General features: G+C 37.6%; 1 protein-coding gene across 3 annotated transcripts in view; it reads left to right on the top strand.

Annotated features, from left to right (window-relative positions):
• UHRF1BP1L (UHRF1 binding protein 1 like) overlaps positions 1-25,814 on the top strand; it is a 109,745-nt gene that overhangs the window by 35,201 nt on the left and 48,730 nt on the right. For all 3 annotated transcript variants that reach the window (XM_010383568.2, XM_030939128.1, XM_030939129.1), the window contains 9 exons: positions 1,026-1,188; positions 6,347-6,385; positions 7,445-7,536; positions 10,705-10,894; positions 11,741-11,881; positions 13,440-13,610; positions 20,111-20,291; positions 22,872-22,955; positions 24,634-24,816. In XM_010383568.2, coding sequence (XP_010381870.1) covers positions 1,026-1,188; positions 6,347-6,385; positions 7,445-7,536; positions 10,705-10,894; positions 11,741-11,881; positions 13,440-13,610; positions 20,111-20,291; positions 22,872-22,955; positions 24,634-24,816 — 1,244 coding nt within the window. The remainder of the gene's footprint in view (positions 1-1,025; positions 1,189-6,346; positions 6,386-7,444; positions 7,537-10,704; positions 10,895-11,740; positions 11,882-13,439; positions 13,611-20,110; positions 20,292-22,871; positions 22,956-24,633; positions 24,817-25,814) is intronic.

The raw sequence follows: 25,814 nt of genomic DNA, 5'->3' as shown, positions 1-25,814 counted from the left end.
CAGGTTTCACCATGTTGGCCAGGCTGGTCTTGAACTCCTGCCCTCAAGTGATCTGCCCTCCTCAGCCTCCCAAAATGCTGGGATCATAGGTGTGAGCCACCGCGTCTGGCTGCCTTTATCATTTCTTTGTGTTACAAACATTCCACTTACAGACTTAATTACTTTAAAATGTACAATAAATTATTGTTGACTGTAGTCACTTTTTGTGCTGTTGAATACTATATCTGTCTTAGTCCGGTTTCACACTGCTATGAAGACATTCCTTGAGACCGAGTAATTTACGAAGAAAGGTTTAATTGACTCACAGTTCTGCATGGCTGGGGAGGCCTCAGGAAACTTACAATCGTGGTGGAAGGTGATGGTGAAGCGAGGCACGTCTTACATGGTGACAGAGAGAGAGAGAGAAACTGAGAAACTGCCAAACACTTTAAAATCATGAGATTTTGTGAGAACTCACTCCGTAACTATCATGAGAATGGCATGGGAGAAACTGCCCCCATGATCCAATCACTTCCCACCAGATCCTTCCCCTGACATGTGGGGATTACAATTAGAGATGAGATTTGGGTGGGAACACAGAGCCAAACCATATCAGTATCATATTCATTCTACCTAATTGTGTTTTTGTATCCACTACCCATTCCCACCCCTGCTCCCCACCACTACCCTTTCCAGCCTCTGGTGACCATCATTTCTACTCTAGATCTCCATGAGTTCAATTGTTTTAATGTTTAGCTCCCACAAGTGAACAAGAGCGTGTAAAGTTTGTCTTTCTGTGCCTAGTTTGTTTCACTTAACTGTAATGTCCTCCAGTTCCATCTATGTTGTTGCCAATGACAGGATCTCATTCTTTTTTATGGCTGAATAATACTCCATCGTGTATATGTACCACATTTTCTTTAACCGTTTGTCATTGATGGACATTAGGTTGCATCCACTGCTATTTTTAGTGCTCTGTATATTTGAAAAAATGACTCTGGAGTGTACTGACACATAAATAAATGTCCATGTATATTCTCTTTCAGATTTACCAAAAATTTATCTCCTGACAAGATAAATCTAAGTACCCTTAAAGGAGAAGGTGAACTGAAGAATTTGGAGTTGGATGAAGAAGTGCTCCAGAATATGTTGGATTTGCCGACATGGCTTGCTATCAACAAAGTTTTTTGTAATAAAGCGTCCATCAGGGTGAGACTTTGATATCTGTGGCTTGATATAAGTAGAAGGACGTTTATGTTTACTTTCTATATTTTGGCTCTATCTTTTAAAATACTTAATTTTAGATAATTCTGTAAAAACATTTTTATTAATATAATTTCAAAAGAAAGATACCTTTGCATAAAGTTATGCCTTATATTTAAAGGCATATATTAACTATTTTATAGGTCTTAATTTTTGTTTAAATGTGATTCCATTAATATTTTAAAATTATTAATTTGTTAATAATTGCATCCATTTGGTACATGTTCAAAGATAGTTTTTTCTTAAGTTTTATTGTTAAATGGGACAGTCTAAACTTGTAGTGAGCTGCTGGGCATGGTGGCTCACACTTGTAATCCCAGCACTTTGGAAGGCTGAGGTAGGCAAATTGCTTTAGCCCAGGAGTTTGAGACTAGCCTGGGTAACATAATGAGACTGCATCTCTACTGGCAAAAAAAAAAAAAAAAAAAAAAAATAGCCCAACATGGTAGCACATGTGTTTGTAGTCCCAGCTACTTGGGAAGCTGAAGCAGGATGATCAGTTGAGTCTAGAAGGGTGAGGCTGCAGTGAGTCATGATTGTGCCACTGCACTCCAGCCTGGGTGATGGAGTGAGACCCTGTCTCAAAAAAATTTTAAAAAAGTAGTGAGTAAATACTTTTTCAAATGAAGACATGAGAACTAATAAATTTGCAGTTTTATCCCTTTTCTTCATTAGTTTCTTTTTCATTTTGAGATTTTTTTTTTTTTTTTTTTTTATTTGAGACGGAGTCTTGCTCTGTCACCAGGCTGGACTGCAGTGGTGTGATCTCAGCTCACTGCAACCTCTGCCTCCCGGGTTCAGGCGATTCCGCTGCTTCAGCCTCCCAAGTAGCTGGGATTACAGGCACCTGCCACCATGTCTGGCTAATTTTTTTGTATTTTAGTAGAGATGGGATTTCACCATGTTGACCAAGATGATCTCAATCTCCTGACCTCGTGATCCACCCACCTTGGCCTCCTAGAGTGCTGGGATTACAGGTGTGAGCTACTGTGCCCGGCCCATTTTGAGAATTTTAAGGGTTTCTGTTTACTGTTAGTATCATTCCTATTATTATTATTATAACTTGTTATACTACTTACCTTTTTTTTTTTTTGAGATGGAGTCTTGCTCTTGTCGCCCAGGCTGGAGTGCAGTGGCACTGTCTTGGCCCACTGCAACCTCTACCTCCCAGGTTCATGCGATTCTCCTGCCTCAGCCTCCCAGGTAGCTGGAATTATAGGCGCATGCCACCACACCTGGCTAATTTTCGTATTTTTAGTAGAGATGGGGTTTCATCCTGTTGGCCACGGTGGTCTCAAACTCTCGACCTCAGGTGATCCACCACTCACCTCTGCCTCCCAGCGTGCTGGGATTACAGCATGAGCCACCATGCCCGACTGGCTTCTACTTGTCTTTAATCATATGTCAATTTGTGTCACTTATTGGTCTTAAAGATGAGGCTTTGTTTAAGAGTTGTCTGCTTAGTTGAAATACTGCATGCTGATTGTTCCATAAAACTAAAATTTGGGCTCCTGAGAAAAGATTATAGAAAAGTTCCTATATCCTTTGATGGTCACTTTTAATTTTTGTTCTACCCTTTGGAAACCTAAATATCTGCAAAGACTTGACACTTTTATTTTAGTAATTTTTTTTTATTTCGATAGCTTTAGAGATACAAGTGGTTTTTGTTTACATGAGTGAATTGTATAGTGGCGAAGTCTGGGATTTCAGTGCACCTGTCAGCTAAGTAGTGTACATTGTACTCGGGAAGTAGTTTCATCCTCACCCCTCTCCTACCTTACCCGCCTTCTGAGTCTCCAAAGTCCATTATGCTACTCTGTATGCCTTTGCATACCCATAGCTCACCTCCCACTTAAAAGAACATGTGGTATTTGGTTTTCAATTCCTGTTACTTCACTTAGAATAATGGCCTCCAGTTCTTTTCAAGTTACTGCAAAAGACATTATTTTGCTCTTTTTTTTATGGCTGAGTAGTATTCCATGGTATTTCTGTACCACATTTTCTGTATCCACTCATAGGTTGATGGGCACTTAGATTGATTCCATATCTTTGCAACTGTGCATTGCGTTGCATTAGACATATGTGTCCAGGTGTCTTTTTTTTTTTTTTTTTAATAGGATCATGTTTGGAATGAGGACCAGAGTCTTTTTGATATAGTGATTTCTCTTCCTTTGGATAGATACCCACTCGGTAGTGGGATTGCTGGACCAAATGGTAGATCTACTTTTAGATCTTTGAGAAATTTCTGTATTGTTTTCTATTGAGGTTGTACTAACTTATATTCCTACCAGCAATGTATAAGCATTCCTTTCTCATCACTTCCATGACAACAGCTATTGTTTTTCAACTTTTTAGTAATGGCCATTCTGACTGGGAAAAGGTGGTATCTCAATGTGGTTTTAGTTTGCATTTCCCTTATGATTACTGATTTTCAGTATTTTTTCATGTGGTTGGCCATTTGTATATCTTCTCTTGCAAAATGTCTGTTCATGTCCTTGCCCACTTTTTAAAAGGCTTATTTGTTGCTGATTTGTTTGAGTTCCTTGTAGATTCTGAATGTTAGTCCTTTGTCAGATGCATAATTTGTGAATATTTTCTTTGTCAGATGCATAGTTTGTGAATATTGACAATCTGTAGGCTGTCAGTTTACTCTGATGATTATTTCTTTTGTTGTGTAGAAGTGTTTTAGTTTTGGCCGGGCGCGGTGGCTCAAGCCTGTAATCCCAGCACTTTGGGAGGCCGAGATGGGCGGATCACGAGGTCAGGAGATCGAGACCATCCTGGCTAACACGGTGAAACCCCGTCTCTACTAAAAATACAAAAACTAGCCGGGCGAGGTGGCGGGCGCCTGTAATCCCAGCTACTCGGGAGGCTGAGGCAGGAGAATGGCGGGAACCCGGGAGGCGGAGCTTGCAGTGAGCTGAGATCCGGCCACTGCACTCCAGTCTGGGCGACAGAGCGAGACTCTGTCTCAAAAAAAAAAAAAAAAAAAAAAAAAAGAAGTGTTTTAGTTTAATTAGGTCTCATTTATTTTTGTTGCATTTGCTTTTGGGGTCTCGGTCATAAATTCTTTGCCTAGGCCAATGTTCCGAAGAGTTTTTCCTAGGTTTTCTTCTAGAATTTTTATGGTTTCAGATCTTAGATTTAAAGCTTTCATTTATCTTGAGTTAATTTTTGTATACAGTAAGAGATAGGGATCCAATTTCATTCTTCTACATGTGGCTATCCAATTTTTCCAGCACCGTTTATTGAATATGGTGTCCTTTCTCCAGTTTGTGTTTTTGTATGCTTTGTCAAAGATCAGTTGATTGTTAGTATTTGGCTTTATTTCTTCCTTCTGTATTCTGTTCCGTTAGCCTATGTATTTAGTTTTCCATTGGCCTGTGTATTCTGTTCAGTGGAACAGAATACTTTGCTCTGTTCTGTCCCATTGGTCCATGTGCCTATTTTTTTTTGAGACGGAGTCTCGCTCTGTCGCCCGGGCTGGAGTGCAGTGGCCGGATCTCAGCTTACTGCAAGCTCCGTCCCCCGGGTTTACGCCATTCTCCTGCCTCAGCCTCCGGAGTAGCTGGGACTACAGGCGCCCGCCACCTCGCCCGGCTAGTTTTTTTTTTTTTGTATTTTTTAGTAGAGACAGGGTTTCACCGTGTTAGCCAGGATGGTCTCGATCTCCTGACCTCGTGATCCACCCGTCTCGGTCTCCCAAAGTGCTGGGATTACAGGCTTGAGCCACCGCGCCCGGCCCATGTGCCTATTTTTATACCTGTTCCATGCTGTTTTGGTTAGTATAGACTTGCATAATTTGAAGTTGGGTAATGTGATGCCTCCAGGTTTGTTCTTTTTGCTTAGGATTGTTTTGGCTATTTGGGTTCTTTTTTGGTTCCATATGAAGTTTAGGGTTGTTTTTTCTAATTCTGTGAAAAATGGTGTTGGTACTTTGAGAAGATTTGCATTGAATTTGTAGATTGCTTTGGGCAGTATGGTCATTTTCACAGTATAGATTCTTCCAGTCCACGAGCATGGGATGTATTTCCATTTGTTTATGTCATCTATGATTTCTTTCCACAGTGTTTTTAGTTCTCCATGTGGAGATCTTTCAACTCCTTGGTTAAGTATATTCCTACGTCTTTTTTTTTTTTTTTTTTGTAGTAGTAGTAGTTATTGTAAAAGGGATTAAGTTCCTGGTTTGATTATCAGCGTGATTTTTGTTGGTTTGTAGCAGTGCTACTGATTTGTGTACGTTGATTTTGTAACCTAAACCTTACTGAATTTATTTATTAGATCTAAGAGTCTTTTGGAGGCAAAACTTGACATTTTTAGTGCAGGGTATATTTCAACATTATATATTTGATGTTTCCTGCATTTTGTATTAATGGCCTAACTTTTGTATTTGTCTTGAATATTTACAAAATGATTGCTCAGAATTCTAGGATTAAACAGGTTGTTAAATGGACAGAACACTGATTATGTTTTGCTGGGAACTCTTCGTTTAAATTATGATATTAAGATTTGTTTTAAGGATTGTTAAAAAAAGATATTTAAAATAACCTGAAATTGGCCAGGCGTGGTGGTGCACGCCTGTAATCCCAGCACCTTAAGAGGCTGAGTTGGGTGGATCATTTGAGGCCAGGAGTTAGAGACCAGCCTAGCCACCATATCACAAACACTGTCTCTACTAAAAATACAAAAATTAGCCGGGTGTGGTGGCACTTACTTGTAATCTCCGCTACTGGGAGGCTGAGGCACGAGAATTGCTTGAACCCAGGAGGTGGAGGTTGCACTGAGCTGATATCATGCCACCGCACTCCAGTCTGGGCAACAGAAAGAGACTCTGTCTCAAAAAAAAAAAGAAAAAAAGAAAAAAGAACTTACAATTTCTAATCAAAAGATGACTGAGAAGATACAGCTAGTAATAATTTCTTATATAAAATGGGTTCATCTGATTTCAAAAGTGTGAGTGAGTTGCTCAGTTTATTTTGTAATTTAAGAAAAGTGATTTTATATAATTTGTTGTGTCTGTCCTATATTAATATAACACCTGTATTGATTACTGTTTATATTATTTTCTTCTTAGTGATACATCTTAAAAATTTTTCATTTGTAGATCCCATGGACAAAACTGAAAACACATCCCATCTGTTTGGTGAGTTCTGAAGCCTCTTTAGAAATAAACATTTATATATATACATTATCTAGCTACTCTGTTCATAGTAAACTTTTGTTTCATGAAAATATAGTCTGGATTTTTCACCAGTTAGCTTTCATTTTATTTTGATAGGACTCAGATTTTTCATCCTTTAAATGAGAAGTTTTAACGTTAAAGTAGGAGCATCTTTAAAAGTGTTTCAGGTCTAGAATACTATGTTCTAAATTGGCATAGTATTTTGTTGCATCATTTAACTCTTTGTTGATGTACTGTGGGATTATTCTTTCAATAACATTTGATCCAGACTGTCTTTGTTTCTCCTTTTACTGATCTAGTAAATTATGAAATATGTTCTTTAATATACTTTGCTTTTTAAGGAAAGTGGAAGAAATCCAATCATTTGTTCATTCATTTAAAAAATATAATGATCAAGAACATGAATAAAACAAGACAGTTTCAAATAATAATAAATGCTATATGTGAAATAGAGAATGAAGAATGACTGGAGTTGTGTTAGTGATGACTATTAAGGACATTAGATCTTTCTTCAGGGAAAAAAGTATCACCCTGAGAAAGAACTTTTTCCATTATGGGAGTGTTTTTTTTTCACATTTCCTGCTTATTTTATATTTCCCATAGTTTTGTGTCTCATAACTCAGATCTTAGATTGTGATAAGCTTTTGAGGGTAGTTCAGTCCTATTTATTAATATATAATTTTTTATCAATGAATATATCTGGGAGTAGAAATTCTGTTTTCATGAAATCTGATGATTTCAGTAGTTAATGGCTATGTCTTAATTCCTCCCCCCTCCATACACCTGTAATACACACAGTTTTTCCACTAGATAATAAATGCCTTGAGAACCGATTGAGTGCTTTGTGTTTTTTTGGCATTTGTCTTTTTAGACCTGTAAAGAGACACTTAAATGACTCTGCTCACTTACTGTTTACTTTCTTCCTAAGGAAAAATGAAAGAGAAAATAATCTTACATAATACTTTAATAATATACATAAAATAAAAAATCTAATTGTTTACATTTTAACGTTTTTATTAGTCCCTGGATAAAGTAATAATGGAAATGAGTACATGTGAAGAACCAAGAAGCCCTAATGGCCCATCGCCAATTGCAACTGCTTCAGGACAAAGGTAAGCTACTTCTGTTAATCTGCATGACTGCCAAAGGGAGTTATTTTCTATAGTCAACTCCGTTATTGGCAGTAACAGTACATTAAAAAAAAAAAAAAAAAAAAAGCCTTAACCTCAAATTGCCTCTATTTCAGTCAGCTCTCCTATCAAACATTTTGCAGTTTTAGTTATATACATTGCAAAGTTGCAGATTTGACTTTTAACTTCCTTTATTCATCTTGTTTTCCTTGCTATTATTAAATAATAGTGATTAATGGCAGAGCAGCAGCAGAAAATGGAAGCAGAAGAATTTAGGCATTCTATAAATAAGAGAGCCTCTGATCAGTTTCTCTGCATATCATTTTCTGTGCATCAGTGGAACTTTTATGACTCTTAAGAGTTAAGTTGGGAGGCCAGGCGTGGTGGCTCCTGCCTGTAATCCTGTCACTTTGGGAGGCCGAGGCGGGTGGATTGCCTGACCTCAGGAGTTTGAGACCAGCCTGGGCAAAACGATGAAACCCTGTCTCTACTGAAATACAAAAAACTTTATGGGCATGGCACTGTGCACCTATAATCCCAGTTACTTGGGAGGCTGAGGCAGGAGAATTGCTTGAACCTGAGAGGCAGAGGTAGTAGTAAGCCAAGATCGTGCCATTGCACTCTAGCCTTGGCGTGCAATGTCAAGACTGTCTCAAAAAAAAAAAAAAAAAAAGATTTTAGTTGGGCTTGGTGCAGTGGCCCATGCCTGTAATCCCAACACTTTAGGAGGCTGAGGTGGGCGGATCACCTGAGGTCAGGAGTTCGCAACAAGCTTGACCAACATGGTGAAACCCCGTCTCTGCCAAAATTACAAAAATACAAAAATTAGCTGGGCGCGGTGGTATCCGCCTGTATTCCCAGCTACTGGGGAGGCCAAGGCAGGAGAATTGCTTGAACCCGGGACATCAAGGCTGCAGTGAGCTGAGCTTATGCCACTGCACTCCAGCCTGTGTGATGGAGAGAGACTCTGTCTCAAAAAAAAAAAAAGAGTTAAGTGGATGCCTTAAATTATAGACCTTTTGGGTGACTCTAAAATTCATTAAGTTTAAAATGTTTTTGCTTTCCACAGGTTATATTTTGATAGATGAAAATCAGATACTAATAAAGCAGAAGTATCGGGACCATTTCATAAAGCCTTTTTGAAATGTTAGAAGTTATTAAAATTTTTTTAAAAAATATATTGTCTGCTTTTTTGCACTCAGTTAAATTTCAGTCTAGTACTATACATGATTTTCCTACAACAGGATTTCTGCATTATTTTTGCATTCACATCAGTTGTTCACATAGATTTTTAATGTGATTGATGCCTCTTCATGTTGCGTCAAATGGCAGCTCTGAACATGTGTAGTATTCTAGGTGTTATGTAAAACCGTTGAAAAACCGTTAAAAACTTTTCTTGAGGATGAATGCATTCATGTGTGTACACAGACACACACTCACTTACTGCTCTTTTACAAAGGTTGAGCCACCTTTATGTTAGTGCATGCCATGAGAATACCTACAGTGCATGCCATGGGAATCTAATGATGATTCATTCCACTTCTAAGAGTTGACAAAAGGCCAGGTTTATCAGATGTGCAGTTTATATTTGGACTACAGATATTAGTGACTGGGAAAAGAGCTTTCATGTTAACTTCTTTGTAATGTAGCATCATCCAGCAACTTCAGATTTTACAGGTTCAATTATGATTTCAGGTTTCATAGAATAGTTGTTGGCCTTTAGGTTGGCTAGAGTCTGAAAGAACTAAAATGAATCATTTTGTCCTTGTGTGCTTAGTATAGTCGATAGTGTCCTCTCTAATTCTTGTTTTTATAGTATCATAAGCTTTATAATTTTGACTTTGTAATCATGTGATGATTTAAACTATTTAAATCCTCATATTTTGACATATGGCAGTGTGGTTAATCTGTTTCAGCATTTTCCAGACTTGCCTGATTGTAACAGTCATTTAGAGTGCTTATTAAATCTACAAAGTCTCTGAAGCTCCTTTTCTTGAATTTCTGATTCAGTAGGTCTGGAATGGATATCAAGAGAATGAATACATTCATTGAGTGGTGTTCAGAGTAAAAAAAAATGGAATATAAATATGTAGTTTTGGGTCTCACTCCGTTGCCCAGGCTGGAATGCAGTGGCACGATCTTGGCTCACTGCAGCCTTGACCTCCCAAGCTCAATCGATCCTCCCACCTCAACCTCCCAAGTAGTTGGGACTACAGGTGCGAGCCACCATACCTGGCTTGTTTTTTGTATTTTTGGTAGAGATAGGGGTCTCCCTGTGTTGCCCAGGCTGATTTTAACTCCTGGGCTCAAGCAGTCCTCCTCCCTTTGCCTCTCAAAGTACTTGGATTATAGGTGTGAGCTACTGTGCCCAGCCAAAAAGTCTTTTACATTTTAAGAAGAGTATTAAAAAATTGTGCAGCTCTGAGAACCAGAAAAGGTTTAGAGAGTGAGAAGAGTGTTTTTTTAAAAAATTATTTTTAATTTTTTTTTTTTAGACAAGGTCTCACTCTGTTACCCAGGCTGGAGTGCAGTGGTGCCATCTCAGCTCACTGCAACCTCCACCTCCCATACTGAAGCGATCCTCTCAGGTCAGCCTCCCAAGTAGCTGGGACTACAGGCATGTGCCACCATGCCCAGTTAACTTCTTTGTATTTTTAGTAGAGATGGGATTTCTCCTTGTTGGTCAGGCTGGTCTCGAACTCCTGGGCTAAAGTGATCCACCTACCTTGGCCTCCCACAGCCACAGTGCTAGGATTACAGGTGAGAGCCACCATGCCTGGCTGAGAATAGCATTTTTTTTTTTTTTTTTTTTATAACTTATGTCTAACTAGACTAGATTGTTGTGTTTGAGGTTTGTTTTCCTTTTTTTTTTTTTTTTTTTTTTGGAGATGGAAAATCTCACTGTGCCCAGCTAATTTTGTGTGTGTGTGTGTTTTGTTTTTTTTTTTTTTTAGTAGAGATGGGGTTTCACTGTATTGGCCAGCCTAGTCTTGAACTCCTGGCCTCAAGTGATCTGCCTGCCTCAGCCTCCCAAAGTGCTAGGATTACAGGTGTGAATCACCATCCCCGACCAGCAATGTGCAAATATTAATAGAACTTGTAAAAATTAGTTTTGTCATTAATGTATTTTATTTTACTTTGTTTTTCCAGTGAATACAGCTTTGCTGAAAAAGTAGTTGAGGGAATTACTGTTTCTGTAAATTCTATAGTCATCAGAATTGGAGCAAAAGCCTTCAATGCTTCATTTGAACTTTCTCAGCTTCGGATCTATAGTGTAAATGCACACTGGGAACATGGAGATTTAAGATTTACTCGTATTCAGGATCCACAGAGAGGAGAGGTAACATTGTTTTTCTTTCTTTTTCAAATGTTTCATGTAGTGACAAGTAAAAGAGAACAATTAAAGAAATCACATCTCATGGTTGCCTTTTAACTTTGCATTTCTCTATATTACTTTTTTTGGGGAGGGTGTGGGGGAGACAAGGTCTCACTCTGTAGCCCAGGCTGGAGTGCAGTGGCGCAGTCACGGCTCACTGCAGCCTTGACCTCCCTGGGCTGGGGTGATCCTCCCATCTCAGCATCTTGAGTAGCTGGGACTAAAGGCATGTACTACTGCACCTGCCTAATTTTTGTATTTTTGGTAGAGACAGGGTTTTGCTATGTTGCCCAGGCTGGTCTCATACTCCTGGGCTCAAGCTATCCACCTGCCTTGGCCTCCCATAGTGCTGGGATTACAGGCCGGAACCATTGCACCCAGCTCTCTGTGTTACGCTTAATCATTCAGTTATAAAATTTGCACATTTTAATGCTTTTACTGTAGTAAATCTTTCCATTTAAAGCCCTATTTTAACTTCTCAGCTACTCAGAATTGAATTTTTTAATTCCCCAAACTAAAATATGTTGTTTAGTTCTTTCTTGGTAACATGATTTAATGCATTTGAGCTTTACATTAACTGAATTACTTAGAATAAAAGCATTAACAGCTTTACATATGATGAATATGAATATGAAGATGTGTAATTGAATTTGATGGAATAATACAGTTGACAAAAATAAAAACATGGTGAATATATCTAAAATGTCGTGAAAATTAATTGAGAATATACATTTGCTTTGTTTTAAAACTACATATTTCTCATTCTGTTTTGTATGAGTAAGTGAAGTTAAATCTCTGTGTTCTCCTTAGGTTTTGACTTTTAAAGAAATAAATTGGCAGATGATAAGAATAGAGGCAGATGCCACCCAAAGTTCACATCTTGAAATTATGTGTGCTCCTGTTCGATTAATAACCAACCAATCAAAAATCAGAGTCACACTTAAAAGAAGGGTGAGTCAACAAGATTACATTTTGGATTCATGTGTTAACTCTTGGATTTGACTTTTCGATTTCTGTGTTAACTATTAGTTAACTATAGGAAATTTTAAATAATGTCTTAGGTGAAATATTGGCATACTACCCGTGGCATATTAAAATAATGCAAAATAAAGGGTGGTATGGTTACTCAGATAATATTTATAGAAAACTGGTATAATGTTCTTCAGTCTTAGGTTTAATAGATTTTTCAAAGGTTTTTTGTTGTTGTTTTTATTTTTATCTTATTTTTTCTTATTTTATCATTTTTTATTTTATTTTGTTTTGTTTTGAGATGAGCTCTCACTATACTGCCTAGGCTTGATTGCAGTGTCATGATCAAGGTTCACTGAAGCCTTGACTTCCCAGGCTTAAGTGATTGTCCCACTTCAGCTTCCCAAGTAGCTGGGATTACAGGCACGCACCACCATGCCTGAATAATTTTTTAAGTTACTTGTAGAGATGAGATCTCATTGTATTGTCCAGACTGGTCTTGAGCTCCCGGACTTATGTGATCCTCCTGCCTCTGCCTTATTTTTATTTTTATTTTTGGAGATGGGGTCTTTCTCTGTTGCCCAGGCTGGAGTGCGGTGGCACAGTCCTAGCTTACTGCAGCCTCGAACTCCTGGGCTCAAGGGATCCTCCTACTTTAGCCTCCCAAGTAGCTGAGACTACAGGGATGCACCACCATGCCTAGCTAATTTGTAATTTTTTTGTAGAGACAGGGTCTCACTATGTTGTCCAGGCTGGTCATGAATTCCTGGCTTCAAGCAGTCCTTCTGTCTTGACCTCCCAAAGTGCTGGTATTATGGGTGTGAGCCACGATGCCTGGCCTAAACATTTTTATTTTTGGCAAATTGAATATATTTCTCAGTTGCCAAATACTTGTTGAACATTTACTGTCTTATAATTTCATTTCTTCTATTGAGTCTTTGAATACAAACAATTATATAATTTATCAGCTGTAAATGCAAAATTAAGTTATATAAGTGCTATATAATTTGTACAAGGATTTGTCTGTCTTTTGTTACCACTGCATCTCTAGTACTAGGAGATATTCCTTTCATATTATAGGAACTCAGTAAAGACTACCTTTTTTTTTCCTTTGGAGACAGAGTTTCTCTCTGTCACCCAGGCCGGAGTACAATGGCACTATCTCCGCTCACTGCAACCTCTGCCTCCTGGGCTCAAGCAATTCTCCTGCCTCCGCCTCCCAAGTAGTTGGGATCACACAGGTGTCCACCACCACACCTGGCTGATTTTTGTATTTTTAATAGCGACAGGGTTTCCACCATGTTGGCCAGGCTGGTCTCGACCTCCTGACCTCAGGTGATCCACCTGCCTTGGCCTCCCAAAGTGCTGAGATTATAGGCATGAGCCACTGCGCCCAGCTGGTAAATACTTCTTGTATGAAGGAAGAATCCATATTTAATTCTATTCAAAAAGGTTTTGAAAACATTTTTTGAATACAAGTGTATTATAAAGTTTATATCTTGGCTTAATTTTATAAAACATGTTTTTTTTTTCCCTACAGTTAAAGGACTGCAATGTCATAGCAACGAAGTTAGTTCTAATATTGGATGACTTATTATGGGTTTTAACTGATTCCCAGTTGAAAGCTATGGTACAATATGCAAAGTCTCTTAGTGAAGCAATAGAAAAATCAACAGAACAAAGGAAGAGTATGGCTCCTGAACCTACACAGGTATGCTGTAAAATTAACAGGAAAAATACTTACTTTACATGAAAGTAGTTTAAAAATTAGAAGGATTTGTTTGTATTTTCTTTAAGAAACAGATTGTGAGGCTTTGAGTACAAGAATCTTCTTTATCTAGATATCTTCTATGTAATTTTATATAAGTAGTAGCTATATGAAAACATATTAAATGTATTCGTATCTGTTAGTGATTATTTTGTTTAGAGCTCTGTATTAGGCACTGAAGTTAATGATGACATAAAAGTATTTAATACCTCTGTTTAAGAAGTTAAAAGAATACAGTTTTAGAACTACTAAAGTAAAAGCAAATGAGGAAAAACCTGGGTAATTATAGGCAAGAGAGGACATGTGAGAGTTAATTGTGCAGAGAATCAAAGCTGTAAGGAATTGCCAAAATTGAACACAAAACTTCTGTTGGAGTTGTCTGATGGCTGGGGCAAGAACAGGGACAAGCATAATGAGCTATTTATCACTTTCTTAAAAGTGATTTTTAGTTTGTATGGAGCATTATTAGTTGGTATGGAGAGGAAAAGTTTTTCTAGTCTTTCCCAGTAGTAAGTTCTGAGTACCAGTACATCAAGGTCTTTATAGAAGAGACAATGATAATTATAATGGATAATATTTTTAATAATTTTACACAAAGTGTAAATGAATTTTTATATCTACCTCTAGTAAAAACTAGATATTATAAAATTATACACCTATGAAGCTATTTCCTTGGAAACAGTATTATATATCTCAGATATATAGCTTGTTGGTGATCCAGCTTTGTACATGGGAATGGCATACATTTAGGCTTTCTTTGTTTTTTGAGACAGAGTCTCTCTTTAGCCCAGCCTGGAGTTCAGTGGCACAATCTCAGCTCACTGCAACCTCCACCTCTCAGGTTCAAGTGATTTTTGTGCCTCAGCCCCCCACATAGCTGGGACTACGGTCAAGTGCCACCTCGCCCAGCTAATTTGTTCTGTAATTTTGTTAGAGACGGACTTTCACTGTGTTGACTATGCTGGTCCCGAACTCCTGGCCTCAAGTGATCTGCCCATCTCGACCTCCCAAAGTGCTGGGATTACAGGTGTGAGCCACCACACCTGGCCTAGGCTTTCAATGAATATCACATTGGCATTATCTATTACTGCCTACTATGTCCTGAGGTGCAGGGGTGGACACTGTGATGTAAAAATGAATATCATCTGACCATGGCCTGAAGGACCTAGAGTATAAGGGTGAGTTAAATATGAAACAAATCGGGGCCGGGCGCGGTGGCTCAAGCCTGTAATCCCAGCACTTTGGGAGGCCGAGACGGGCGGATCACAAGGTCAGGAGATCGAGACCATCCTGGCTAACCCAGTGAAACCCTGTCTCTACTAAAAAATACAAAAAACTAGCCGGGCGAGGTGGTGGGCGCCTGTAGTCCCAGCTACTCGGGAGGCTGAGGCAGGAGAATGGCGTAAACCCGGGAGGCGGAGCTTGCAGTGAGCTGAGATCCGGCCACTGCACTCCAGCCTGGGCGACAGAGCAAGATTCCGTCTCAAAAAAATATATATATATGAAACAAATCTTTGTAGGTGGGAGATAGGGGCTCATGTCTGTAATCCCAACACTTTGGGAGGCTGAGGCAGGAGGTTTACTTGAGACCAGTAATTCAAGAGCAGCCTGGGCAATATATTGAGTCCCATCTCTACAAAAAATGTAAAAATCACCCAAGTGTGGTGGTGGTGGCATATACCTGCAGTCCTTAGCTACTTGGGAGACTGAGGCAGGAGGATTATTTGAACCCAGGAGGTCAAGCCATTGCAACACTGTACTTCAGCCTGTGTAACAGAGTGAGATCTGTTTCAAAAAGAAAAAAAAGAAAAAAACAAACAAATCCCCAAATCATTGTAGTTCAACATAAATGTTAGCATGAAGAAGTAAGGGAAAGGGTTCTGTGTAGGGACTACAGAAACACAGAGAGGTTTTAATTAATTGCTTGCAGGGTGTGGAAAGGTTTCACAAAGAGGTTAATGAAATTATGTCTTAGAAATGAGTAGCAGTTCACAGGCAGACATGGGGAAAAGGTATTTCAGAAGACACAATAGAATCTGCAGAAATATCGTACTTTTAAAGAACATGATATTTTCTGATAGAGATAAGAAATCTGGTGTTACTAGAGTAGTGTTTTTAGGAGTGAGGTTCAAATGCCTCAGGATATATTACAATTTTCCAAGTTTTATGTTTTAAAGAAATTGAGTTCCACACATTCCACCTTGATGTGTGTTCTTTCTTAAATTTGATCTGCCAGAGAATATGGTTGCATTAAGATGTCAGACTGGTTTTCCCTTTCCATAATGACTCTAATCCTACTTTATAAATGAAAGACATTATTACTCATCCTCAGTCTTACTAGGATTTGAACAGGAAGGGTTTGTAAAAACCCCTCTGGGAAACAAGATAGAGTGGCAATTTGAAATATTGCTATTCATGTTGGAAATTAATGGCTGTAATGACAAAGGAACAAACCAGGTGATTTTTAGTTGTTTTCAACACATGTGTAGGAAGATCAAATAATTGTCAGCCATTAGAGATTATTAAAGTAATTTTTTTATAGTAGATCACTTTGTGAATCCTGGCAGGTAACTCAAAGGCATTGAAAGAATCAAGTCACATGGCTAAAACAAAAGTGCTTTCCTTCCAATCTATCTATGTGAACAAGGTTTTCTAGAGCCTGTATTCATAAAAACAAATAAACAGATATAGAAGTGAAGGTGAACTCTACCAATAAATTATAATTCTCTGGGGGACCTGATTTTAAACGTTTGGCAAACCACTGGGCTGTAACATAGAATAGTTTTCTTGGACTGGTAGCCTGAGTTGAAACAAAAGTTTGCAGTGACTGGATATGAAACATGTTGTATAATGTATTGAAGAATTTGGACATTTTCCTGTGGGCATTTGGGAGCCAGTGGAAGTTTTTAAGTAAGTTGAGGATAAGGAAGAGAGAAAAGTTGAGAACTTTAGAATGATAGTTGGTAGTACCATTAGCCAATAAGGAAAGGCAGAAGAAGGAAGTAGGTTTGATTAAGGGAGGTGAGGGTAAGAAAAGTCATTTTGAAGCTGAAAAAGTATAAGGAAAGAAGTATAGGAGAGTATTTTACAATATTGCCATCATAGACATGAATACTATTCTGTTAAGGCTTGCAATGAATATTTTGGTAGCATAGGTTGTGATTAACAGAGATGGTGGTTGTAGTTAAAGACTAATAGATTGAATGTTGATATTACTATCTAGCTCTTATATGTGGATATGTTTATATAAAATGGAATATGGATTAGAAAACTAGATACATATCTATTAGGAAGCTAGAAACAAGGACAAAATTCTGTAATCTCACTATGCTAATAAAACCTGTGCTATCATTTTGAGGTTTTTCTTACAGCTTTTTGCCCCAGCATATGTACTTTTTCCTAGTTGTAGTTAGTGGGCATATGCGAGTTTCTTCTATGTCTTTAGTCTTTGCAGCTATTATGTTTTGTTGCTCCATAATATTTTATAGTGAATATACTTAACTGTTACCATAGAATTGCTTTCTTGGGTAGTAGTTATCATGTCACTACTTCAGATATCACACAGAATGTCCTAATCTGATTATCTCAGGTCCCAAGACAGTGTGTCAGAAAGTGAGTTAGTTAAACAGTGTTTCTTTGCTCATCTTCACAACTAGGCAGTTGTTTTCTATTATAAGTATTTGCTTAGCTTCATTTTATTCTTCACTAAAAGAGAAAGAAGACTATTTTGAAAATTAAGAACTGTTAACATTATTCATAGGGGCTAGGTGCAGTATAATCCCAGCCCTTTGGGAGACTGAGGCGGGCGGATCTTTTGAGGTCAGAAATTCAGGACCAGCCTGGCCAACATGGTGAAACCCCGCCTGTACTAAAAATACAAAAATTAGCCAGGCATGTTGGTGAGATCCCAGCTACTCAGGAGGCTAAGGCAGGATAATCACTTGAACCTGGGAGGTGGAGGTTGTTGCAGTGAGCTGAGATTGCGCGACTGCACTCTGTCCTGGGGAGTCTTGACTCTATCTGAAAAAACAAAAACAAGATTTGGCCGGGTGCTGTGGCTCACGCCTGTAATCCCAGCACTTTGGGAGGCCAAGGTGGGCGGATCCCAAGGTCAGGAGTTCGAGACCAGCCTGGCCAACGTGGTGAAACCCCATCTCTACTAAAAAAATACAAAAATTAGCCAGGCGTGGTGGCAGGCGCCTGTAGTCCCAGCTACTTAAGAGGCCGAGGCAGGAGGATCTCTTGAACTGGGATGCAGAGGTTGCAGTGAGCCAAGATCGTGCCACTACACTCCAGCCTGGGCGACAGAGTAAGATTCTGTCTCAAAAAAAAAAAAAAAAAAAAAAAAAAGCCAGGTGTGATGGTGCACACTTGTAATCCCAGCTGCTTGGGAGGCTGAGACAGGAGAATTGCTTGAACCCGGCAGGCAGACGTTGCAGTGAGCCGAGATCATGCCATTATACTCCAGCCTGGGTAATAGAGTGACACTTTGCCCCCCCCCCAAAAAAAAAAAAAAAGGATTATTCATGAGGCAGAGAGCTTATAGTGGCTTTTTTTTTTTTCTTTCAGAAATAGCACCCAAAAGCCTGACTTTACCATAGTATTAAGAAAAAGGTTTGTAGGGAGATTAATGTTTATATTTTTATCAGTATTTATCTTGATGAAGAGAGAAAACATAATGAAAGAAGTACTGAAGAGTATTTTAAATAGCACCATCGTAGACATAAATGCAGTCTTGTTATAGCTTTGAAAATGGGAAAAGCAGGAGAAAAATTGTTTGACATCAGTTTAACAATTAATTCATAAAACGTTTTCTGGAGTCTATAGTATTTAACGTTTTACAGCTGTATTTCACCTTTCTGTTTACTTACTGTGGGCTGCAATCATTTGCATGAAGAGATTCTCATTTACTAAGTATACTTTGCAGTTCTTTTACAGTATGATCATAGTTCTTCATAGATGTAATATATGTAAATATACGTACATACAAAATACGTATACTTTGATTAACTATCTTTCATTAATAACTTGTTCTAAATTTGAACATTGTTAATTTTTAAAGTGGACAATTTGGTTTCCTTTATCATAATTATAAAAATTCATGTACAGTTTTATGGCTCATATGTCAGATAATCTTACATTGTAGTTATGTATACAAAATCATTTTAGGCTATTAGAGGTTCATATATATTTATATATGTCAACAGTGTTCTATAGTATTTTTCTTTAGGGAGAAAAATATTTGAACTCACAGCCTATTTATAAACCCTGTCTCCTTTCTGGCTTCTTTAGTTATTCAAGTTGAAAAGACACACCACATATTTTAGGAGAGGCCCCAGAGCACTTAGAGTACTAAATAATATCACGTGGGCTTCTACAAAGATGTGCTTTATTTCTATGGGCTATCGTATTAGTCTCTTTTCAGGCTGCTGATAAAGACATACCTGAGACAGGGCAACTTACAAAAGAAAGAAGTTTAATTGGACTTGCAGTTCCATGTGGCTAGGGCAGCCTCATAATCATGGTGAAAGACAAGGAGAATCAAGCCTCATTTTACAGGGATGGCAGCAGTCAAAGAAAGAATGAGGAAGCTGCAAAAGCGGAAACCCCCGATAAAACCTTCAGTTCTCGTGAGACTTACTTACTAGTACGAGACCAGTATGGGGGAAACCGCCCCCATGATTGAATTATCTCCCACCAGGTCTCTCCCACAACATGTGGGAATTGTGGGACTACCATTCAAGATGAGATTTGGGTAGGGACACAGAACCAAACCACGTCAGATATATAACAGTATATACAGGGCCCACATTTGTTTTCTTTTTAATATATATAACTAGGAATACTCAAACTGCCTTTAAGAGTTAACTACATTTTCTAAACAGCTATAAATATGTTAAATATAACTTCAGGTATTTACTGAGACATATTTGATTCATATTTGATTTGTGTATAGTTTTACAGTTTTTTTTTTTTTTTGAAATGGAGTCAGGCCCTGTTGCCCAGGCTGGAGTGCAGTTGCGCAATCTCGGCTCACTGCAACCACCGCCTCCTGGGTTCAAACGATTATCCTGCCTCAGCCTCCCAAGTAGGTGGGATTATAGGCGTGCGGCACCACGCCCGGCTAATTTTTTGTATTTTTAGTAGAAATAGGGTTTCAGCATGTTAGCGAGGCTGGTCTCAAATTCCTGACCTCAGATGATTTGCCCGCCTCAGCCTCCCAAAGTGTTGTGATTACGGGCGTGAGCCTAGTTTTACAGTTTTTAAATTTTAGTTTTATTTTTAGGTTATTCAGAAAATATTTTAGGGAAAATATTGATGAAAAATAAAATGTATTATGGTTATTTTTAATGACTTTTCAACGGAAAATAGTTAGATTTTTTTGTGTGTGAAATTTCCAGTATTTAAATTCGCAGTGATAAGGCAGTTTCGAATCTTTTTAGAGCTCTACAGTAGTCGCATCTGCCCAGCAAGTGAAGACAACACAAACTTCAAATGCTCCTGATGTAAATGATGCAATTGTAAAACTATTCAATGACTTTGATGTTAAAGAAACCTCCCATCATTTAGTGATTTCTCATCTAGATCTACACATATGTGATGACATTCATGCTAAAGAAAAAGGTAAAATAATTTGCTTATTTCAAACTATTTTGGTTTTTCTAGAATTGACTACAAAACTGAATTGTTTATTAAATCTCTTGTGTAGGATGTCCTGTAAGATAATTTGTCATAATTGTGTTCATATGAATATATAGATGAAAGGCACAATTAGAAGCATATATTGGTATGAAATTTTATTTTGCTTAGTACTTAAGCTTAATTATTTGTTAGCTATCAATGCTAACAATAAAATTAGCTTTAAAAAATCAGACTGAATAGATGATCCTCTAGGAGGATAATGAAATATTAGACTTGCCTTTGAATTAACTTTTTCATAATGTTGCTGTTGTCTCCAAATTAAATTTTAGTCCATACTTAATTCATAATTATTTTTAGATGTGTTTTCAGCATTGTAGTTTTTCTGCCTATTTTGAATAGAAGCACAACCGTGCAGCTGTTTGACATATTTTATGACTGCCTCCCCTCCCATCCTTCCAAAATGTGATTAGGAAGCAAAATTCCAGTTAGGAATTTTCTTTTAGTTTTTGTCCCTGTTATTTTTCCTTATTTAGTAGACATAACAGGGTAATCAGGAAGCTGCCCATTGCCACTCTGACAATACGTAGTTTTGTAATCTAGGTGCTGGGCATTTTTGTTTCTCTGCTGGAGAGTATCCCTAGCCCAGAAGCATTGGGGGTGAGATCAGCAGACCTACCTTATAGGCCTACCTAAGTACTATAATTCTCAAACTTTGGTGAGCATTAGAATCAAGCTGAAGACCTTTAAACAATAGAGTTATCTGATCTCTGTGCCTCAGATCTGAATCAGGATCTATATCTATGAAAACTTTTGCTATGTGTTTTTAAGCTGAGAAAGTGATTATTGAGACCCTGGATCCTTAGCAGTAGAAATTACCCTGCCTTCATTAGACAAGGTAGCCTAAAATGTTCCAACATAAAAGGTTGGAGGGGCAAAGGTGAGGAAGATTTGGGGTTTGTGGAGGGATTTGTTATCTTTTCTTCTGACCACCATTGTGTCATTTGACTTGTAGTTGACATCTTTTAGAGATTTGAAAGGAAAATCCAGAAAAGTTAGAACAAACCAAACTAAGAAAATGAGGTGGTCTAGATTAAGTAATAATAATGAGAATGGAGAAAGTGTTTTCTAAGGCCTTATATTCCTCACTATTCCCTCATAGAATAAATTGAATGATTTTATTTAGGAGGAAAACCTTTCCACCAAAATATCTCCTTAATAGTACAGGTCTGTAATCACTACTATTCTGAAATCCAAAAGGCTCTGAAATGTTATAAGTTTGTGAAAAACTCATTTGGTGGCAAAACCTGACTTTACACTAATATATTGTTTTTTTATTCTTTGCCTGCTTCTTATAAATATTTATGTTTTGCTGCAGAATTGCTGTTGTTATTAGTGCTGCCTCAGAACCTGCTGCGAGTGTTGCATGGTATATCCTGTATATACCATATCATATTAGTGTCGTGAAATTTGAATTATGAAACATTTGGCTTTCCAAAGGTTTTACACAAGGGATTGTAGACCTGTGCTGGAAATTCTACTAGTTGAGATAAATTGGATTTTACAAATTAATATAGGGAGTGTATACATAGCTGTGTTTCAGTTTGTATTTTTCTTTCTTCTGATTGATTTGCCCATTTTGTTTTAAAATTTCATGTTTATGTTCACGTTACACCAATTTGTAATCTACTTTTAGTCTTACTATAGCCGTGTGACTTTGGACAACTTACCTAACCTAACAGACTTTTTAATTTCCTTTTCTTTCTCTTTTTTTTTTTTGAGATGGGGTCTCACTCTGTTGCCCAGGCTGGAGTGCAGTGGCTCAATCTCGACTCACTGCAACCTCTGCCTCCTGGGTTCAAGCGATTCTCCTGCCTCAGCCTCCCAAGTAGCTGGGACTACAGGGGCGTGCCACCATGCCCGGCTAATTTTTGTATTTTTAGTAGAGATGGGGTTTCACTATGTTGGCCAGGCTGGTCTCGAACCTGTGATTCACCCGCCTTGGCCTCCCAAAGTGCTGGGATTACAGGCGTGAGCCACCACGCCTGGCCTTAATTTCCTTTTCAGTAAGAGGTAGGATGATATGGTATAGTGTTTAACATTTCCTGGGTTCAAATCCAAGCTTTGCACTTAACTAGCTGTATGTCCTTGGCCTCTTTGTGCCTCAGTTTCCTTATCTGGAAGATGGGAATAATAATGATTGTACGGATCAAATGGGGTTGTTATGAAAACCAAATGAGTAAGTATACCTAAAGTATTTAAAACAATGCCTGACATAAGGGGAGGCCTTGTCAATATAAAAGTTCTGCTAGTATCATCTCTGAACTCTACCAGAGCAAGGATTTTGCTATTATATTCTTACCTTTTATCCTAGTGCCTTATGAATAAGGGGGATTCAGTAAATACTCATTGGATTGAATTATATTTCCTAAAATCCTTAATGTGCTGTCATAAAAGAGAGACAGTTATTACTACTTGGACTCCAAGTACGCTAAAATTTTTTTGTGATAAATTAAATCTTTCTGATAATTTACTTAATGTTTTTTTTCCTCTTTTTTATTCCAGAGTCAAACAGACGTATTACTGGAGGGGCAATGCAACTCTCTTTTACACAGCTAACTATAGATTATTATCCTTATCATAAAGCAGGTGTGTATAACAGCTTCTTTAAAAGATATAAGTGTTGTTTTCAAATTATATAGGTCATTTATTTAGTTTAGTTTTATTTTGTTTTTATTTGTTAACAAGAAATGAGATGAAGAGATTGGTATTTTTCTCCTGGCAGTATTTTACTAAGAAAGTAGAATTGCCAGGGAATATAGTCATACAGTGTATATTGAGATTTATGTAGATTTTTAGAAATCATAATTTTTAGGAATTGACAGTTTTCCAAATAACCAATTTAAAACTTAAAAAATCGGGGTACAGTGGACATGTGTTTGTGCTATTTTGTTAGTTGTGACAAAAACAAGTTATTAATGTTTTAAATTTTTAAATGATTTATATATTTAAAAATTAGAAAAGAGTATGACGCTAAGAATGAAAAGAGTATGAAGCTAAGAATAAGAGTACGTTTAGCTAAATTATACGATTCCAGATTTCATAGGCTCTTAACAATCTGGTATTGGTAGATTCTGTCTCCCAAATAATGAAAAGAAAAAATATCTGATTATTGTGACCAAATTAATTTGACCTTATACCCATTTTTGCCTTTTGTTAGTATTTAGCATTCACACAAGTGAGAGAAACCAAACTAGAGATCATAGCGTTTTCCAGGACATTTAAAAAATGGTTAAGTTTTTCTGTTCACACATTTCTGTTTACATGTTTTTTACCAATGTTTGTCATTTCTGTGTTGGTACCTGCTTAAATTTAAAGGTTTACGATTTTTTTTTTCATTTTAAGTTTTCATTGCCAACATTCAATATAGTAATTATCTTTTGAAGGATTTTGTCTTATATACTATCCTCTTGACTCATAAATTAACTTACAAATGCATAAAATTTTTTTTTTTTTTTTTTTGAGACGGACTCTCGCTCTGTCGCCCAGGCTGGAGTGCAGTGGCCACAATTTTTAACTAGATATTTATTTTGAAGAGATGTAAAACATTTATAGAGTAGATTTTCTTTTTTTTTTTTTTTTTATCCAAGGCCTCACAAGCACAGTGGTGTGATCACTGCTCACTACAGCCTCCACCTCCTGCCTCGGCCTTGCAAAGTGCTGGGATTACAGGTGTGAGCCACTGCACCTGGCCTGATTTTATTGTCTTAATCCTTTGATGTGCATTTTTCTTAATTGCTACAGAGAAACCTGATAATTCTGATTATATATTTTTCTTCCAAAAACATAAGTATGGCTGAGTACATCTTGAGAAGTTTTATTGGTTTCTTAAATGTTTTAATCATTATCGTCTTATCATTTTTGTGGTTTAGGTTTTTGTTAGTTAACTTTATAACAAATCTTTGATGAAAGAATTTTATTTCTTTGATAATACTTTCTGGGATTCAGTTTAATGGAGGTTTACCAGGTAATTGAGCATCCAGTGAAGAGTGATGAGTCCTATGGCTTTAAATTGAATCTTAGTGATTTTCTGCTAGGAATGGGTACTAGATAGAAACTCCTCCAGATCGTTTGCTTTTGATATTCTTTCCCTCTGTTTCAAATGTTTTACTCATATTTCAGAATAACATGTAGGTGAAGGCTGTATATTTTTCAGGTATCAAAGTCTTTCTTGAATAAATGACTAAATCTCATTGGAACCATTACTATAGTGTAATAGATGAAAATTGTACATTTTTCAATGAAATACCTGTTATTCATTTTACAGGAGATAGTTGTAGTCATTGGATGTATTTTAGTGATGCAACCAAAACAAAAAATGGATGGGCCAACGAGTTATTGCATGAATTTGAGTGCAACGTTGAAATGCTTAAACAGGCTGTGAAGGATCATAATGTAGGTTCACCTCCTAAATCCCCAACACATGCCTCTCCCCAGCACACACAAACAGGTATTTTACCTATAATAACATATGGCATTCCCGTAATATTAAGGGTGTTTGTGCTCGTGTGTGTGTGTGTGAGAGAGAGATCATAATACTTCCTGTAAACAAGTTTTATTTTTTTTGTTTTTCTTTTTAATGTAGAGATGGGGTCTTGCTATGTTGCCTAGGGTAGTCTCAAACTCCTGGCCTCAAGCGATCCTCCCACCTTGGCCCTTCCCAAAGTGCTGGGATTACAAGTATCAGCCACCGTGCCCAGCCAAGTTTTTTCTTTGAGACAGGGTTTCACTCTGTCTCCCAGGCTGAAGTCCAGTGGTGCGATCTCGGCTCACTGCAACCTCCGCCTCCTGGGTTCAAGCGATTCTCCTGCCTCAGCCTCCCAAGTATCTGGGATTACAGGCATGTGCCACCATACCCTGCTAATTTTTGGATTTTTAGTAGAGCCAGGGTTTCACTGTGTTAGCCAGGGTGGTCTCAAACTCCTGACCTCAAGTAATCTACCCGCCTCAGCCTCCCAAAGTGCTGGGATTACAGGCATGAGCCACTGCCTGTCCTAAGCCAAGTATTTTTAATTAATGTCTAAACCCCTGCATCCTTCGCTCAGACCAACATAGGCTTGTGGACCTAAGCACTTTTAAAATTAATACAACCAATAATAGTCACACAAAGTAGAATTTTTCTAGAAGATGTCTCTCTTTTTTTTTTTTAGTCAACACATAATTGTACGTATTTATGAGGTACAGTGTGATACTACTACTTTTTTTTTTTTTTTTTTTTTTTTTTTGCTGGCCCAGTAAGGATTGAAGTGTGATATTTTGATACATGTATACAAATGTGTAACACTGAAAGCAGAGTAATTAGCATATTCATCACCTCAGACATTATTTCTTTATGTTGGGAACATTCAAAATCTGCTCTGACTAGCTATTTGAAAAAAATAAATTATTATTAATCATAGTCACCCTATAAATGCTAGAATTTACTTCTCCTATCTAGCTGTACCTTTG

Source organism: Rhinopithecus roxellana, chromosome 10, assembly GCF_007565055.1.
Source record: "Rhinopithecus roxellana isolate Shanxi Qingling chromosome 10, ASM756505v1, whole genome shotgun sequence".
NCBI lineage: Eukaryota > Metazoa > Chordata > Mammalia > Primates > Cercopithecidae > Rhinopithecus > Rhinopithecus roxellana.
The sequence above is the reverse complement of the archived record's forward strand: the minus strand, read 5'-3'. Positions and strand labels throughout refer to the sequence as shown.